The sequence below is a fragment of the Anabrus simplex genome, chromosome 8 (assembly GCF_040414725.1).
Source record: "Anabrus simplex isolate iqAnaSimp1 chromosome 8, ASM4041472v1, whole genome shotgun sequence".
Taxonomy (NCBI): Eukaryota; Metazoa; Arthropoda; class Insecta; order Orthoptera; family Tettigoniidae; genus Anabrus; species Anabrus simplex.
This window is the reverse complement of record NC_090272.1, coordinates 247,454,008-247,473,320: the sequence shown is the minus strand read 5'-3', so window position 1 is coordinate 247,473,320 and position 19,313 is coordinate 247,454,008. Positions and strand designations below refer to the sequence as shown.

General features: G+C 38.7%; 1 protein-coding gene and 1 non-coding gene across 4 annotated transcripts in view; one reads left to right on the top strand and one right to left on the bottom strand.

The window, feature by feature from the left end:
* LOC136879065 (UV-stimulated scaffold protein A) overlaps positions 1 to 19,313 on the bottom strand; it is a 334,211-nt gene that overhangs the window by 118,809 nt on the left and 196,089 nt on the right. Inside the window, exon 11 of one of the 3 annotated variants that reach the window (XM_067152814.2) lies at positions 17,583 to 17,713. The exons of the other annotated variants lie outside the window; for them this stretch is intronic. Within the exon in view, the coding sequence (XP_067008915.2) occupies positions 17,627 to 17,713 (87 nt within the window). The 3' untranslated portion in view covers positions 17,583 to 17,626. Of the gene's footprint in view, positions 1 to 17,582; positions 17,714 to 19,313 lie in introns of those variants that run through there. 3 annotated transcript variants of the gene reach the window in all.
* On the top strand, positions 10,148 to 10,224 carry TRNAS-CGA (transfer RNA serine (anticodon CGA)). The gene has a single exon. It is a non-coding gene; the product is annotated as a tRNA-Ser (tRNA).

Genomic DNA, 19,313 nt, shown 5'->3' with positions numbered 1-19,313 from the left:
ACTGCTCAGGTGCAGCCAACAATTGTACTGAAGTAGGGCCTATAACACATTTTTCTTAGTGGAGTAACAAATTTGCAGCAATTGCCTGTAGGCCAGTAGGCCTTGACAAGGAAGAAGAAGTTTTCTTATGGGACTTTTTTTGTGGAAAATAATCGTCACTGTGTTTCACACTTTATCCCCCTTGAAGTAGAAGGTGGTGTGCTGATCATCGCTTTTGTGCTATGGGCATGTATAGTTGGGATTATTGGTTGGAGCTGTTTCTCAATTATATCTACATGTTTTGGTGATTCTATTGTTGCGAGAATGCTTTCAAATTTTTCTCGAAGCTTGGCCTTGTGCTCTTCTATGTCCTCACTTAGCCTTCTTTTCATGGGATTATGCAATTCCTTCAGAATAATGTCCTTTTCTTCGTTTGAAGGTGCTTCCTGAATGACTAAATTTGTATCTGATTCTAAATAGTGTTCATTAGCACCACCAATATATTTAGCCGCTAGGTGTATATGTTTGCACATATTAAATTTAATGGAAGAGTCGTGGCATGTACAAACGTATGAATGAATGCAGGTATTGCACTCTGTACACTTCAGGTCACAGCCGCAATTCATTTCACCCGTTCTTCTGACCTCGTACAGTTCACTTTTCTTCGTGGATGGAACAGTCCATACATCCTCACTGCAAATAATTTCTCCTGGTTGTAACGATAATGAATTGGCATGCCTTAGTCTTATTTGTGAGAGTTTATTTGTGTTTGCCTTTATTCATGTAAATAAGGCGGTCATAAAGTTTATCTCTCACAAATCGCATGAGGATATGGATTGCGATGTCCAGTCTCTTAGGCTTCTTACCCTCCATGTATATGTGTTTAATTACTCCATGCATGCGCTCTAGATGCATGTTAGTGTTGAGGCCGGCATTGAGACGTTTACAATAAGCCCAGCTACTTGCAGAGTGTTCATAATTGGCCTCGAAATAAATACCAAAATCTCTTGTGTCAGGGTCACTTTTTAATTTATTTATTTCTTGATAGAGCATTCTCGAAAAAGCAGCCTCGTCTCTTTCCTCCAACAATACTCTGAGCTCCTTGTACACCTCCACTTGTTTCTCTCGGCCTTTAACTTTAGAAAGGTTTTTCCTCCAAGCACGGTCAACATGCCACGAACAGAACAGGCGGAATTTGGCAGGCATCATTACGCATAGCCAGGCACTGTAAAATGTTTCTGCCATGTCTGACATGAACACTTTTGGCTGTAGTGTCACTTGCAGAGCCTCTTTAATAACTCTGTAAAACACTTCCATCACAAATGCATCCGTCCTATTTGATAGCATGAACGCGCATGGAAATCCTTGGAACTTGCCATCTACGACTAGGAGGGTAGTTAGTTCAAATTCGTACTTATTTAAACCATGTGTGCTGTCAATACAAGTGAACTTGTCGCCGTATCGTAGTAACGTTTCTTGCTGCGCCTCATGCATTATAATTAGAACGAAGTCCTCTGGTTTTAATTGAGGGTACAGCATAGAAGACATGTCTTGACCCTTGTAAAAGCGTACTATTCCTCCACGTTCGTCCATTTCACGAATCCATGCTTCGACACTCGTACAATCATTCTCATGCCGCACAGCTTCAGATTTTAAATTGTACTCTTGCTCAATGTTAAATAGATCTTTTCTGGTCAGAAAATGAATGCGTTCAATGTCAGTTTCACCAATAGAATCTCTAACCTCATCAAGGATTCTATCGAAAGGAATTTTCATCGCAATCTTCCTCGCTAAGTCATTTCTTTCCGACAGCGATAATCTCATGCGACCTAACTCTTCTTGGTGGCCTACATGAGTTGCACAAAATGAAACATGCACTTCTCCAGACTGAAAAGTAACATCAGTATTTGCTGGACAATGACCACTTATCTTGTTGCTTCCAAGTACTTTCTGGTGACGCTCATGATTACCCCTTGAGTTAAAGGTCCCATCCCTGTGGCACCTGTATTTCATTTTAGAGGAACCATCTTTACATTCGTACTTGGAGCGACATACAACAAATTCACACACTTGCTAATTTTCTTTTTCACGTTTCCACTTAAGGAAATCCTCTTCATTCGCAAATTTTAAACTTTCCTTTGCGATACGAATCTCATGAAAATTAATAAAATGTGCCACCATATCGGATTTTGTAGCACATTCTTCTACACAAAGCGGACATTTTACTTGAGGTTGTTCACACTTCGCAGTCTTATGTTGTGAATTTTTATGTCGTTCTAAATTGTATTTTGTGTGAGAGGTAAAACTACACAAATCGCACGAAAATTTAGGATTTTTGTTAGTGTGCTTTGTTCTTACGTGATGATTTAAAGTTTTCCTATAATTGAAAAATTTATTACACTCACTACATACGAAATTGTCCATTGTGCAAGCATAAAAAGTTCACTGCAATGTGCAATAAAGCAGTTAATTCACATAACTAATTCACTATTTCATGAAGTGGACCCCCAAAACACTGCAGAAGTCTATTAAAGCCGATTATGGCTGCTCCTAGACACAAGTCCGGTATGTTTATTTTGATGATGAGGATGATGCTTGTTGTTTAAAGAGGCGTCACATCAAAAGTCATTGGCCCTGTTTATATTGTGTATTTTAAGGAGTGCTCTTGCAGTTGGTATTTTGGGGTTCATGTTAATCAATTGCAGTGTCTGCTGTTCATTTAACAAGAACTGAGGATTTTTGAGTATTTATTTGAGATTCTTTTGGATGGTATTAGTGCGGTCTTTCTTGACAATATTGAATTTATCATCTCTGAAAAAATGCTGTCTTCAGTTTTACCCACAATTACTGTACAGTAGTATTGCCTTTATGTAAGTTGTCCTTGATTTTTTGTTTTAGGTGGTTAAATTGTTTGTTAGCTACTGATTAGTTATAAATTTCCTGTTTTTTGTGAAAATGAAGAAATTTATGTTTATATATTATTTGATGAAAAATTTAAAATAAAATATATAAAACAAAAAATATTCTTCTTCTCCTCTTACTGCTTTTCCCATATATGTGGATTCGGGGGTGTGACATGTCTCGCTTCATGGCGCCAACTCTGTGGAGGGATGTAATCACCAGCCCTCAGATTTTAGGGAAAGACGTATTTTGTTCTTGAAGAAATGACTAAAAATGAAGTTGTATATACACGTTTCATGTATTTATTAAGTTAGAAACTGTACTCCTATTGTGCTTAAAAATGTCTGAATTGACGTTAAAACCTATATAATTCTTATTTTTATCCCTAAATCGGTTAAAAATGCCTTTCAGTATATTTCGAGAAAATAAAATATTTGCTGGTTTATGTTCAGTCTTTACGAAAATTTTAAAATCGGGAAGCTATAAACCACTCTCTCCGAAATGCCTTAAGAACCTCCTGCAGTGAACACTCCCGTAGTTTGTCACAAGGCAGATGATGACACAGTATCCGTTGACTTCTGGGGAAAAGAACTGCATTTCATTCTGTGAGAATATTTTGGTGTTTCCGTTTGTTCAGTGTATGAATTATGCTGAAAGTGTCAGGTTACAACTCGTCTTTAATTAAAAAGTGGTTACAGGAGTTGCTCCTGTGACGTTTGCAGCAAAGAGGTGAATAAAGTTGTTTATTTCCCCGTAACGAGTTATTAACTGCAGTTAAGAATTGTTTAATTCTTGTGCGTTATTCTGTTTGCAGTAATAACCAGCAATTTTCATCCTGTTAGGGTGTTGTAGGAATTTAAAAAATCACACAAATAAGTAGTATAGTAGTAGCCTATATCAATTAACTTATTAACGGGCAAGTTGGCCATGCGGTTAGGAGCGCGCAGCTGTGAGCTCGCATCCGGGAGATAGTGGGTTTGAACCCCACTGTCAGCAGCCGTGAAGATGGTTTTCCGTAGTTTCCCATTTTCACATCAGTCAATCGGCAGCTCCGCCAACTCGGCACTTTGAACGAACCAGCTCAAAGGTGGTGTTAATGCAGACATAATGAAGCTGAGGAGAGTGTGATGTCCTTATATACCTACGCGGGGTATTAATACTCTTTAAATTATGCAAGAAAGCTTTCTAGAAGTGACCTTTTAACTCTGCCCAATTTCCCCTACCTTATAGTACAACTGAAATCCATCTGCGAGCAAGGCTAACGTTAGCGCAGCCCGTCGTCAGCGGTGCCCGCAGTAGCGAGCCCGGCCCCCGTCGCCAACGGTGCCAATTTAATATATATAAAACAATTGTTGAGGAATGTAAAAATAGGTTTGTACCTTTAAAGGTAGTAAGGAATGGTAAAGATCCACTACATTATCCGCTGGCTGGCTCGACTGCTGGTACGGATCTCCCAAACATACGCTCTCCAGATAGTCGCATGCAGTGTTGTGTTTTGTTATAGTTGGAGACCTTTGTCTATCCTGATTGTTTTTAAATATTTGATTCTCAACAAACAAGTTCATCTATTTCTTCGGTTGAGTGGTTTATTTTGTGTGTGTTTCTATGTACAGTATACTCATTTCAAGACTCATGCCGCCTATTAAGACGCGGGCGAAGCAACTTTGGTCGAAGAACTCCACATACTACAAGCCAAGCTAATTTTCAGTTTAATCGAACTGCACAACAACGTGAAGAGTGAAATGAAACTGAAAGGATTGGGATATTACAAACCCGTGCAGCGCGTCGTTCAGCTAATAATCTTGCAACTTTGAATCGAGCTGCTTTCAGTTACGATGTTTCGATTGACTACAGTGCCTACCAGTGCGTTGCTATTGTATCTATGAACTCAGTGTGCCAATATTGTAAGGCAATGAAATACAAAAATGAAGCCGCTGGATTGTGTTGCGCAAATGGCAAAATGAAATTAGTGCCATTGATTCCACCACCAGATCCATTGTACTCATTAGTTTCAGGAACAAGAACAGATTCCATATATTTCCTTACAAATATCCAAAAAATATAGACCTGCTGAACAGTTCACATCTATGTTAGTCTATCAGGGTAATTTCTAGGTAGTGATATGCTGTGACCTATTTCAGCATTTCCTTATTCACAATCAAGATATTCATATTGCAGGTAATGAAAATACATTTTTCCAGTAGTTTGTTATTAACTTTTGGTAGCAGTAGAAAATTAACTCATTCGATGTTGATAACGTAATCATTTGCATTATTCTGATTTTTGCGTGCAGTACAGACTGAATTCGAGTTCCTTCCATTGTAATTTATTTTTGACAGAACAACATTTGTCGGGTCAGCTAGTTAAAAATAAATGTGTAAGAAAGGAAGATATAAAAATTAGGACTATTAAGCAGTACCATATGGCTGATAAAACAGGCATGAGGGAGTTTTTAATAAGTAACTATGATTGGTGGGAAACGGTAAATAAAAATGTAAACAGACTCTGGGATGGGTTTAAAGCAATTGTTGAGGAATGTGAAAATAGGTTTGTACCTTTAAAAGTGGTAAGGAATGGTAAAGATCCACTATATTACGGTATAACAAAGAAGTAAAGAGACTAGGAAGGAGATGCAAGTTGGAAAGAGATTGAGTTAGAAATGGCTCTGGAAGTAAGGAGAAATTGAAGGAACTTACTAGGAAATTGAATCTAGCAAAGAAGTCAGCATAATTGACAGCCATACAATTTTAGTGAAGAATGGAAGAGTATGTATAGGTACTTTAAGGCAGAAACAGGTTCCAGGAATCATTAATGAACAAGGAGAGTGTGTATGCGAGGATCTTCAAAAGGCAGAAGTATTCTGTCAGCAGTATGTAAAGATTGTTGGTTCCAAGGATAATGTGCAGACAGAGGAGGTAAGTGATACTAAAGAAGTGTTAAAATTTACCTAGGACAAGAATGACATTTACAGTAAGATACAAAAGTTGAAAACTAGAAAAGCAGCTAGAATTCATAAGGTTTCAGGGGATATGCTAAAGACAATGGGTTGGATATAGTACCATGTCTGAAGTACTTATTTGATTATTGTTTGCATTTAGGAGCTATACCAAATGAATGGAGAGTCGCTATAGTAGCCCCTGTGTATGAAGGAAAGGGTGATAGACATAAAGCTAAAAATTACAGTCCATTCAGTTTGACATGCATTGCATGTAAACGTTGGGAAAGCAATGTTTCTAATTATAAAAGACATGTTTGAAAAATTAATAACTGGTTTGATAGAAGGCAGTTTGGGTTTAGGAAAGGTTGTTCCACTGAAGCTCAGCTTGTAGGATTCCAGCAAAATATAGCAGATATCCTGGATTCAGGAGGCCAGTTGGACTGTATCACGATTGACCTATGGTGGGCATTTGATAGGGTGGATCATGGGAGACTACTGGCAAAAATGAGTGCAATTGGACTTGAGAAAAGAGTGACTGAATGGGTGGCTCTGTTTCTAGAAAATAGGACTCAGAGAATTACAGTAGACGGAGCTTTATCTGTCTCTGTAATAATTAAGAGAGGAATTCCTCAAGGCAGTATTATTAGACTTTTACGGTTTCTTATATGATATGTGTAAAGAAGTGGAATCAAAGATGAGGCTTTTTGCAGGTGATGTTATTCTGTACAGAGTAATAAATAAGTTACAAGATTGTGGGCAACTGCAAAATGACCTCGATAATGTTGTGAGATGGACAGTAGGCAATGGTATGATGATAAACGGGGTTAAAAGCCAGGTTGTGACTTTCAAAAATAGGAAAAGTCCTCATTTTCAATTACTGGGTTGTTGGGATGAAAGTTCCCATTGGGGATCATTGTAAATACCTAGGTCTTAAATTAAGGAAAGATCTTCATTAGGGTAATCACATAAATATGATTGTAACTAAAGGGTACCCATCTCTCCACTTGGTTATGAAGGTATTTAGGGGTTGTTGTAAGGATGTAAAAGGAGAGGGCATATAAGTCTATGTTTTTTTTAATTTCCTGTTTGCTATTTCTAGCCGAGTGCAGCCCATGAAAGGCAGACCCTCCGATGTGCGTGGGCGGCATCTGCCATGTGTAGGTGACTGCGTGTTGTTATGGCGGAGGATAGTGTTATGTGTGATTTGCAGGGATGTTGGGGACAGCACAAACACCCAGTCCCTGGGCCATTGAAATTAACCAGTGAATGTTAAAATCCCCAGCCCGGCCGGGAATCGAACCCAGGGCCCTCTGAACCGAAGGCCATTACGCTGACCATTCAGCCCACGAAGTCTCTGTTAAGGCTGCAACTAGAGTATGGTTCCAGTGTATGGGACTCTCGACAGGATTACTTGATTCAAGAACTGGCAAGAATCCAAAGAAAAACAGCTCGATCTGTTCTGGGCAATTTCCAACAAAAGAGTAGCGTTGCAAGAATGTTGCAAAATTTGAGCTGGGAAGACTTGGGAGAAAGGAGACGGACGAGCTGCTCGACTAAATGGTATGTCCCGAGCTGTCAGGGGAGAGATGGCGTGGGAGGACATCAATAGACGAATAAGTTTGAGTGGTGTCTTGTCTTTAAAAGTAGGGAAGATCACAATATGAAGATAAAGTTGGAATTCAAGAGGACAAATTGGGGCAAAAATTTGTTTATAGGAAGGGGAGTTAGGGATTGGAATTACTTACCAAGGGAGATGTTCAATAAATTTCCAATTTCTTTGCAATCCTTTAAGAAAAGGCTAGGAAAGCAACAGGTAGGGAATCTGCCACCTGGATGACTGCTCTAAATGCAGATCAGTAGTGATTATCAATTTAGCAAAATAAGTATGGTATTTTAATTAACTTAATGCCTATCAAAATACGTACAATTGAAGCTGCCTAAAAGTATTTTAGAAACTACTTGACAGTCTTTTAGGCAGCTAAAATGACCTTTTAACACCTAAATATCCGAAGTCTAGTAATCACTATTGCAGTTTCTGTGGTGGTTGGGAGTGCAGTGTGTGTTGTCTGAATTTAAAAAGCTACCTTCTGTTTTCCTTGACCGGATCAAGGATGAAATGAATTAAGCATATTTAGGCTATTAGTACGATGGGATCGCCACTCCCAAGGTGATTTATTAATGACTTATAGATACTATGAAATGAGAATGGAGAGTGTTGCTGGAATGAAAGATGACAGGAAAAAAGCGTAAGTACCCGGAGAAAAACCTGTCCTGCCTCTGCTTTGTCCAGCACAAATCCCTCATGGGGTGACCGGGATTTGAACCACGTTTTCCAGCGGTGAGAGGCCGACGGGCTGCCGTCTGTGACAGGGAGGCTCAGTGTGTTGTCGGAATATTAAGAGAAAAGTGGTGGAACAAACACTAACACCCAGTCTATGAGCCAGAAGTAATTAGGCGTGATTAAAATCTTCGATCCGGATGGAAAACAAATCCGGGACCTTCTGAAATGACGGTCACAGCCAAGGATTCGAACAAAGTGAAATCCTTATTGAGTTTTATTAGTATTACTATCAGTATTAACATTCAACTATTGTAATAGAAAGAAGCAAAAATCATTATTTACTTTATCAATTTTAAACACGTACCGGTAACGTTCCTTGTTCAATCTTGCCGCCTGATTATTTTTTAGGGACTTGAAAACGCTTTAAAAATATAGTTAAGTACCATACTTAAAACTCTAGGCTTTAAAGTTATACAAACATGTACGGCGTCTGGAGGGACAGATTTTATTTGTACTATTGCTCAAGAATGAAAGAAATTCATACTTTAAAACGTGGGAGCGGCTCCACGCGCTCGACAATGCCTGACAGCAAAACAAAGCTTCTTCTCCTGCTCCACACGTGGCGCGAAATCGCCATGATAGGTAGGAGGTGCTAAACGCCGAGGTTTCTCGAGCAGTCACGAGCAAAGCCGATAATGGCTGCTCCTTCGACATTCCCTAGACTCAAGTTCAAAGGGCTGGGAACCTACCAAAGGCATGGACATGGCTTAGATAGCGGATTCCGAAATGAATCACCATGATCCTTAGTTTTAAAAAATATTATTTACAAGATAATTTTACAAATACATTCCAAGTTATGAGCTATAAGTTCAGTGATATACATAGGTTATTCGTAGCAGTGTAAATTCAAATTTCAAATCAACTGTACATCCAGTTACCAATGCAGTACTACAATGCAATTTACAGGTTATCCAAAATCTAGCGTACCTCAAGTGATACAGAACTACCAGAAGCAACCCCCAAGGGAAATAATGTTAAACTACAATATACATATTTTAGTGAAACAAGAAATGGGAATGCCACGGAAACGAACAGGTAAGTCCAGCTGAAAAACTAAGGCATCATAAGTAACTAATTTGGTGAATCTAGGCGAGGTTGGGGCAGACTCCTGTATGAAAAGCAAATCGGAATATTACGGAAATTTTAGCAGGAAAGGAATTCAAGAATGCTTACCCGAGGAGTGTGTCATCCCGGAAACCGGGGGACGTCAACCGGATAGGCTGCTCGCAGACAGATAAACCGAGACCGACAGAATTCAGGATACCGAATTAATTCGAACACTGCCTCGCTCACTATATATAGGACTTACTGGCCTTGGAGGCAGCCAATCAGCGTGCATGTGTTCCCTATCGCCACCTAGACTCACCAATCACAACCTTACTTTCCATCGCGAACTTTGACTAACATTCTAGAATACGCATGATCGCGAAAGTCGTATTTTTCCAGAATAGACAGAACACATTTTCTAGAACACATACCAACAAAGTAACACACCTTGTACAAAGTTATGTAACTTTCTGGATCTTTCCAGGAAGAGAATTCTACTATTTACAAATGCCTATGTTACAACATTATACAGTACAGGTTAGGTCAATAAAAATAAAACATCATATTGTATTTTACAAACAAAGACTTCAAAAAAAAAACCACATTCCACTCGCATTACATATTTCACTTGTAACATTCACGACCGCATTGCAATCGAAACAGACTTTCAACCGACGCGAAATCGGGAGGTTGTGGGTTCGGATCCCACTGGTGTCCGGCTGGCCATTTTTGTTCTGTACTTAACATCTCTTCAACATGTACTACATGTACGCAACACAACCTAATGCGTTGAAAGTCTGTTTCGATTACAATGCGGTCGTGAAAATTCAATATTCCTTGACATGCCCCACAACGGGCGACTTAAACGCACTCTACAGCGTGCTAGCAGCAGTGCCAGACCTGTAGCTCAGATCCTTACAAACAGAACAAAGATGGCCTAGGCCACCATAGCTCAATTGGTAGAGCAACCGACGCGAAATCGGGAGGTTGTGGGTTCGGATCCCACTGGTGTCCGGCTGGCCATTTTTGGTCTGTCCTTAACATCTCTTCAACACGTACTACATGTACGTAACACGACCTAATACGTTGAAAGTCTGTTTCGATTACAATGCGGTCGTGAAAATTCAATATTCGTTGATACAACAGTATTGATTAGGTGGTCAATTTAATAAATAACTTACTGTTATTATTCTAATCAAATATCATCAATACGGATCAAAAATGATATTTATTACACGTAATAAGAATGTTGTTATAGCTATTCGCAAGAAAGCCGGTGCTGACAAGTGTGAAAACTATCGCACTATTAGTTTAGTAACTCATGCCTGCAAAATTTTAACACTTATTATTTACAGAAGAATGGAAAGACAAGTTGAAGCTGAGTTGGAAGAACAATTTGGCTTCGGAAGAAATGTAGAAACACGTGAAGCATTCCTGACTTTATGCCTGATCTTAGAGGATCGAATTAAGAAGGACAAGCCCACGTACATGGCATTCGTTGATGTAGAAAAGGCATTCGATAATGCTGATTGGACCAAGCTATTCATGATTCTGAAGATGATAGGGATCAGATACCGAGGATGAAGAATTATCTACAATCTGTATAAAAATCAGTCTGCACTGATAAGAATTGAGGGCTTTGAAAAAGAAGCAGCAGTCCACAAAGGAGTGAGGCAAGGCTGCAGTTTGTGCTCCCCCTCCTTTTCAATGTTTACATAGAACAGGCAGTAAAGGAAATTAAAGAGGAATTTGGAAAGGGGAATCACAATCCAAGGAGAGGAAATCAAGACCTTGAGGTTTGCTGATGAGATTGTTATCTTATCTGAGACTGCAGAAGATCTTGAGAAGTTACTGAATGGTATAGACGAAGTCTTGGGTAAGAAGTACAACATGAAAATAAATAAGTCCAAAACGAAAGTAATGGAGTGCAGTCGAACGAATGCAGGTGATGCAGGAAATATTAGATTAGGAAATGAAGTCTTAAAGGAAGTAGATGAATACTGTTACTTGGGTAGTAAAATAACTAGCGATGGCAGAAGTAAAGAGGGCATAAAATGCAGACTAGCACAAGCAAGGAAGAGCTTTCTTAAGAAAAGAAATTTGCTCACTTCAAACATTGATATAAGAATTAGAAAAATGTTTCTGACGACTTTTATCTGGAGCGTGGCATTGTATGGAAGTGAAACCTGGATGATAACTAGCTCTGAAAGAAAGAGAACGGAAGCTTTTGAAATGTGATGTTACAGAAGAATGCTGAAGGTGAGATGGATATATCGAATCATGAATGAAGACGTAATGAAACGAATTGGTGAGAAGAGGTCGATTTGGCTAAATTTGACGAGAAGATGAGATAGAATGATAGGACATATCTTAAGACACCCAGGACTTGTGCAGTTGGTTTTTTAAAGGAAGTGTAGGCGGTAAGAATGGTAGGGGTAGACCAAAGTATGAATATGACAAGCAGATATAGGATGCAATAGTTACATCGAAATGAAAAGGTTAGCACATGATAGGGTGGCATGGATGGCTGCATCAAACCAGCCTATGGACTGATGACTTAAACAACAACTACTACTACTACTACATTGTACACTGTATATCAGAACAATTTTCAAGTATTATGCTGTCTGTTATACATGAAAAGGTGAGACAGATAGATCGAATCACGAATGAAGATATAATGAGAACAAGTACTATGCTATTTGTTATGGTTCATGGTGTGGGTTACTGTAGTCACGTCCTAGTTCGTGAGCATCTCGGACATATTCGGAGTCATGGCCCTCTTTGTACTTAGAGGCTAGGACTATACAATCCACCGATGGTCCATAACCCGTTAGAGGAGAGATCCTCACTTGGACTATGTGTAAGTAGTGTAGCATCCTGCTTCATGAATTTACCAAACTCAGAACATCTTAAGCAAGCCTCCGACCTATGGGAGTAACGGAGTCCCACTCCTATTTGACAGGCGAGGGATTCCTGAGAAACAACTTAGCGAACAAAATGGAATTCGATGGGGAGCTATCAATATTAATGGGGCTTATGGAAGAAAGAAAGTAGAACTGGCTGAGTCAGCAAAGAGGATGCATCTGGATGTGCTAGGAGTAAGTGATATTCGGATAACGTGAGATAACAAGGAAGAGATACGAGATTATAAAGTGTACTTGATGGGTGTTAGAAAGAAAAGGGCAGGTTATGGGGTAGAACTGATCATCTATATACTTACTTTCCCGCAACCGAAGAAAATTACTGGATCATCAAGCTATTCTCCATTTTACTTTGGCGTTTGAAACCACAGTGCCTGATGTTAAATATATCGCGCTGATCACCGGGAGCTGGCAAGTTACTTCAATAGATCTACTCATCTTCAACTCCTGCACGATTGTGGATCTTCGTATGTGTTCAGTTATGATATGACTTTGTGCCTGACAGCGTTTAAAAAGCTAGCTCATTTAACCGTTCCCCGCTATTCATAAACAATATAAGACCTCGCCTAACACGGCGTATGCCATACTGCCACTCAGAAAATTACGCACTGTTTTCTTTTAAGTGACTTACATTTTACTTCTTCTGAATTTTACAGTGTCTACCCCCGTTCATTTTTATATCGCCTCTTCTACTGATCCGGAGTGTACTTGATCTTTTATCTCCTTTTCCTATGCATTGTTTTTCATGTTTTAATTGGCTGATGATGACCTGGACAGTGTCAAAACCGGTACCACTTCTACTTATTATTAAATAAGAATGTAATTCACTACATTTCTTATTCTTTTGTATTGAATAGGTTGAATCTCTTTATCAATTATTTCAATTTCAACTGTAATATTCTTCAATACAGAACAATGAAATTTTTAACTTTAAAGGAGTACCGTTGCATGCGACATTGTTTCTGTTAGGCATGTAAAAGAGCAAATGATGTGGGTAGATTTGTCAGTTGGAGGAATTAGGACTAGAATTGTCTCCGTGAATTCACCATGTGAGGGTGCAGATGAGGATGAAGTTGACAAGTTTTATGAAGCATTGAGTGACATCGTAGTCAGGTTCAACAGCAAGGATAAAATAGTGCTAATGCACGATTTCAATGCGAGAGTTGGAAATAGAACTGCTTTGCTAGTTGCTTTACGTCGCACCGACACAGATAGGTCTTATGGCGACGATGGGACAGGAAAGGGCTAGGACTGGGAAGGAAGCGGCCGTGGCCTTAATTAAGGTACAGCCCCAGCATTTGCCTGGCATGAAAATGGGAAACCACGGAAAACCATTTTCAGGGCTGCCGACAGTGGGGTTCGAACCTACTATCTCCCGAATACTGGATACTGGCCGCACTTAAGCGACTGCAGCTATCGAGCTCGGTGAAATAGAACTGAAGGATATGAAAGGGTGATTGGTAAATGCGGGGAAGATATGGAAGCTAATGGGAATGGGAAGTGTTTGCTGGACTTCTGCGCTAGTACGGGTTTAGCAACGAATACGTTCTTCAATTTAAAGTTAAAAACTTCATGATTGTTCCGTATTGAATAGAGAAATAAGAAGATGTACAATATTATAGGGAAGGATCCACCTTTCAATACTCCGTTGTAAGTTGAACTAAAAAGTAGTTACAACCTGTTTATTGGGACCGGTTTCAACACATTTCAAGTGTCATCATCAGCCAATTAGCGAAGATCTTAAAACAACTAATATATTGAACACAGGCAAAAAATTAACATTGTATCATATCGTAGCAATTCAGTTAATGATCAAAACACAATAATCACAGTCAAGAGAGTAAACAGAACATCACTATCTTGCGCCGAAAACAAATATAGTTGAAGTTCGTAAGCAGATCAAGTATGCACTTACAAAAGAAAATATTTATAAAATCCTCCTATCAATACAATTCAAGTCATCTGTTAGATGAAGCAAAGTCTATACATGTTTCAGCCTAATCTCAAGGCCATCTTCAGTAGTAAAACAATGATTACATAATATACTGAACCCATGACCTTTGTGCCCTAAGAACATTATGCATTATATAACAATTAAATTAAAAGTTGGATTCTTGATAGCATGGATTTGACACGTGACGAGGGGGTGATTACCTTCGGTCCCACGCTCTGGGGTACGTGACGTCAACCACACGTGTCGACGGCGGAAGAATCTCAAGTAATTTTTATGAACTATTTCAAAGCGCGTGTACACGGCGTGACCACGCCAAGTCAAAAAAATATAGTGCCTATCAAAGGAGGTCAATCATCTCACAAATCGAACCCGTAAAATTTTTAAATGTCCATGAACACTACCATCAGAAATGTAGCAAGCATGTAGTCACTTTCAAAACTCTTGAAATTACAGTTTAGGTAAGTCAGAAGATTTAGAGAAATTTTCTTGGCGGCAAAGGGAGAGATCCGAAGAGAGGGGGTAACTGCTATAAATATGAAGGGACGCCATGACGAAGCCTCCTTCTCCGGCATTTGTGATACAAAGCGGACGAAAATTGTTGAGCTGCTCTGCGAAATCAAACCAACGAAAGTAGACTGAGTTCGACTGCAGATTTTAGCCAGTGTGGCTAAGTCTTGACTCCATGGGGAGATAGTTTTCTTGAGAGAAATAAGTGTATCAGATAGGACGGTCAAAGTACTGAAATATTCTAATGTGATTAAGTAATTCGTGTGCGGGAGTAATTATAATCCATCGTGTGCGTACAAGCAAACAAGTGAAGGGTATTTTCTTTTTTTTTATGCTTTATTCCAGGAAACCTGAAGAAATAATTATAAATTGTAAAGCCATGAATGTAAAAATGGCTAAATAAAATGCCAGGGTCGCAGGTGAGCCCTAAGACGAATACTGGCATGAAGACATGAGGTAGGTGACTTCCCATCTTACTGCCTCTTATATCTCATCTCGTGATTTCTAAAGGTGTATTTTGCATGGGGATATACGACGCAGTGGTCACCCCTACTAAGTTTTGTAAGTGTGAGAGTACGACTAAAAGAGTCATTTGTTTTATTTTCCACTTGGATAAAATTTTGAAGTCTTGCGAGTGCCATATAATGTTGTAAAAAGTTATTGAATAGGGTTCCGAAGTGATATCACGTCCAATGTAGATCGTCATCCGTGTGAGTGTACTGCCTGTATTTTGTGATGTCAATGTAAGATGTTCATTCGACGTAAAATTCTTCTGTCTGCAATTTGACGTTAATAATAATAATCCATGGTTACTCATTTTCAATCGAGTGGAAGCGCGCTGTCGGGTGAGAACCTAGGGGATGAATTTGGTCACGGAGAGAAACGTTCTTTTTTTTTTTTAATGCCCATTTTAAACTGTGTCTGACTGACAATAAAAGATCTAGTAGAATGTTTCAGTCATTTCTCGTAAAAATCAAGTTATTAAATACGATATCATTTATGCGAAGTTATTCATGATTAATGCATTGTGCGATATTAGATGTTGGGATTTCTAGTGGGGATTTTATTCCAGTTCTTGGTCGATGATAATTGTGGAGCTGGGAAACAGAGGTTAGTTTTGTGAATCAGGTTAGAGTCCTGTCATTGAAGCCGGGATATGATAGCCCGAGGAATATTTATAATGTTGGGAATGGAAAGAAATTCATAGAAATCTATAGCGGTATCAATTGGCGACGCGTATAATTAGTGTGGGCATCTTGAAGCATAATCTGTGCATTTTGTTGGTTAGAATATCGTATTTGTTTAATTATGTCGGCAGAGTTTAAAGGGAACATTTTGAGAAGTCAGTCAGGTAGAACGAACCGGGTGGTTTATGTAACTGCCAAGCGAGCATGGGGTGAGAGACCTAAGCGGACAGCGGGGATAATAACGGGAATAGGAGTGGAGTCGAGATTGTACTGTATTCTCGGCCAGGAAAACGTTAAAATGCTGGATTTAGTTGAAAATTCATGGCCGGTAATGATCTAAGTATTGTGAAACACTGTAATTGGGGACGGAATGAACATTTGAAACCATGAACTTTGAGTATAAGGAACAGAGTAACCCAATTTCAGGGTTGTCCAAAATATAGAGCGATGGTCGTGATTGATCGGTTTGTCTGTGAGGGGTGTGTAAAATTCATAATGGTAATGACGAGATATGACATCGTAATTATATGGCGAGTTGTTTGGTTTGTGCGTAGATTATTAGGATATCCAAGTGTTAATAACGGTTAGGACTAGATTAGATTTTTAAGCATGATATCACGAGATGAGATATATAGCTGGACATGAATGATGTAACAAATTCTTTTCCAGCCAGATAAACATCGCAATATTGAATTTTACATCACAGCTGCGTAGAAATTTGTGAGGAAACCAGAGTCCGCGGAGATAAAATTTACTGTTCTTTAACATTTCGATAAATCATTTAAATTTATTAAATTATTAAATTCAGTGAACCGCATTTTGAAATAACTTTAATCAAGCGAATAACTTGGAGATGCATTCTGGAAATTTTAATTTGTTGTCTGGGGAATATTAAAAATAAAGTAAAGATTAAAGGGACATATCCGAAGGAAATGGATTTTACTGCCACAAAGTTTGTGAGCATTGCTATTGTTGTAATTATTGAACTTTGATTGATTGAGCAGTGAATGTGCTGGGGATAGTAAAGTGGAAACTTTGGTCATCAACCGATGTAACTTAATTGTGTTTAGCCTTCAGCCTAGAAACTTGGATGGTCAGGGGGTCATCAACCTCAGTGACTTAGATTAGGGCCATATGCCATCGTAGCATCATTTCCTTGCGGTCATCATCCACAATGACTTTAAAGTAACTTAGAAGATTAGATGTCGGTCCATGACATAGACGCAGGTCACATCGATTCAATTAAGGGTCCATGCCGTAGAACCACTATGTGGCACACACCGATTGGACGGCCTTAATTATACTCAGAGTCCAGAGTTCGTGTTACGAGGGCTGGACCATAACGAATCACTATGATGGTACATGTGGTCTCACATGGAAGCCGAATTTAAGGATTTCCAGACTTTCCTTTCTTAAATGATTAATAATTGAGACAATGGTTTCTAGTAAGAATGCCCATCAGGCAATTACGTTAAAGTCTCACACCAGTGTTCTGACCATTATGTAAAAATGATTGTGGTGTCCAGTGGATACAGTTGACTTCTATGATACCAATGACAGATTGCTTCAGAATTTCCTGAATAAATAGGAATCTTTTAAACAGACCTTTCATTACAGTAGGTAGATTAGAATTAATGAACCCTACCTTTACCTCAGCAAGTGACGAAGAACCCGAAACGACCCAAGAGACAGATCTCATGAACTTTGCTGATAGGTAAGGAAGGTAGGTATCCCTCAATAAGGACCTAAAGGGTTCAATACAAACAAATTAAAAAAACGTAATGATGTGAAGTGACAGTGATCATGATTAGCGAGTTAAAAATACATTGAGGTGCAAAGTCCTTTCGTCTAATAGATCTTGCTGACTGTTAAATAAAACACTATGCTGAGGAGTGTAGTGAGACCGTCAATACTACGAATAAAACGTGTAAACATCTGTAATGAGAAAAAAGGAATATATGAGTGGATGAAGAACAAGTTTAAAATGATGTACGAAAAGAAAACTCATATGACTTACTTGTAACTAAAAGTTGTCGTCTCGAATGGAGATGACCTTGTCGGTCTCAAGTCACGTTGACAACTAAGCCTGTGTGTGGCTTACTGTGTATTTGTGTCGATGTGGTTGGGATGGGTAATGGAGGGGGAGGGGCAAGGAGGGAGGGACGTTGTGATTCACGGAAGGAGGGTGTTGATGGAAGGGCGGGTCTTGTTCTAGAATGTTGGTAGTGAAACTCTTTTTTTATTAATGAACTGTTCGCAGATGAGCGGGACAAAGGTTTCCAATAAAATATTTTTCTTTTCGTTGATTTCATTTAAGTTATAGACGGGATTGTTATATTGGTCGATATCTATATATATATATATATTCTCTAGTATATTAAGTAAGGGACCTTTCTGTTCGTAATGCAGGATCTTTAAATCTTGATCAATTGTTGTGTATTTATGATTTTTCTCTCTACAATGTTCGCTCATGGCTGAGTAGCGATTATACTTTAGGGCATTAAGATGTTTGGAGTATCTTACATTGAAACTGCGGCCTGTTTGTCCAATATACGTTGAAGGACATGATTGGCATTTTATTTGTATATTCCAGAGTTAGAAATTTTTTTGCTGTTGACAGTATGAGAATTAAAAAAACATTTTTGTATTGGTGTGAACGGTCTTGAAAGCTACTTTTAACTTGTGCTTTTTAAAGATGTTTGAAATAGGATATATATTATTATTATTATTATTATTATTATTATTATTATTATTATTATTATTATTATTATTATTATTAAAGGTAAATGTGGTGAACTTCTCTTTATGGGAAGATTGTTTTTCTAAGGTGGTCTTGGGTTTATTTCTAAATTTATTGAGAATTTTATTCACGAAAGCTTTACTGAAACCATTACCTTCGGCTATTGCATAAATGGTGTTGATTTCCTTTCTAAAATTCTTACGGGATAAAGGAACATTAAGAGCTCTGAAAATCATACTATTGTAAGCTGTCTTCTTCTGTGTCCCTGGGTGTAGAGAAGTTTGATGGAATGTGTTTACTGTGTGAGTGGGCTTCCTGTAAATATTAAAAGAAATGGTTTTACTCTGATTGCGAGTAATAGTTAAATCGAGATAATTAAGGGAATTGTTGTTCTCAGATTCTATCCTAAACTTTATGTGTGGATCCAGGTTATTAAGTAATTCAAGAACGGTGTTGCTGTCAGTAATGTGAGAATCCAGGATAATAAAAGTATCATCCACATACCGAGTCCAATGTTTGATCCCATTAATTTTACCTATAATGTGAGTGTATTCGAGGAAATCTATGTAAATATCAGCGAGGATTCCCGAGGCCGGTGACCCCATAGGAAGCCCCTTCTGTTGGTATATGATGTTGTTAAAAGTAAAGAAGCCATTATTTAATGTAAACTTGACAATCTGAATAAACTCTTCTATCTCCCCTATAGTCAAGTATGCACTTATGTAAAGTCGTTGCTAGGCAGGTCTTGTAGGCATTTGTTTCTCCGGCCAAAGAGTAAAAGGTGACGTGAATGAA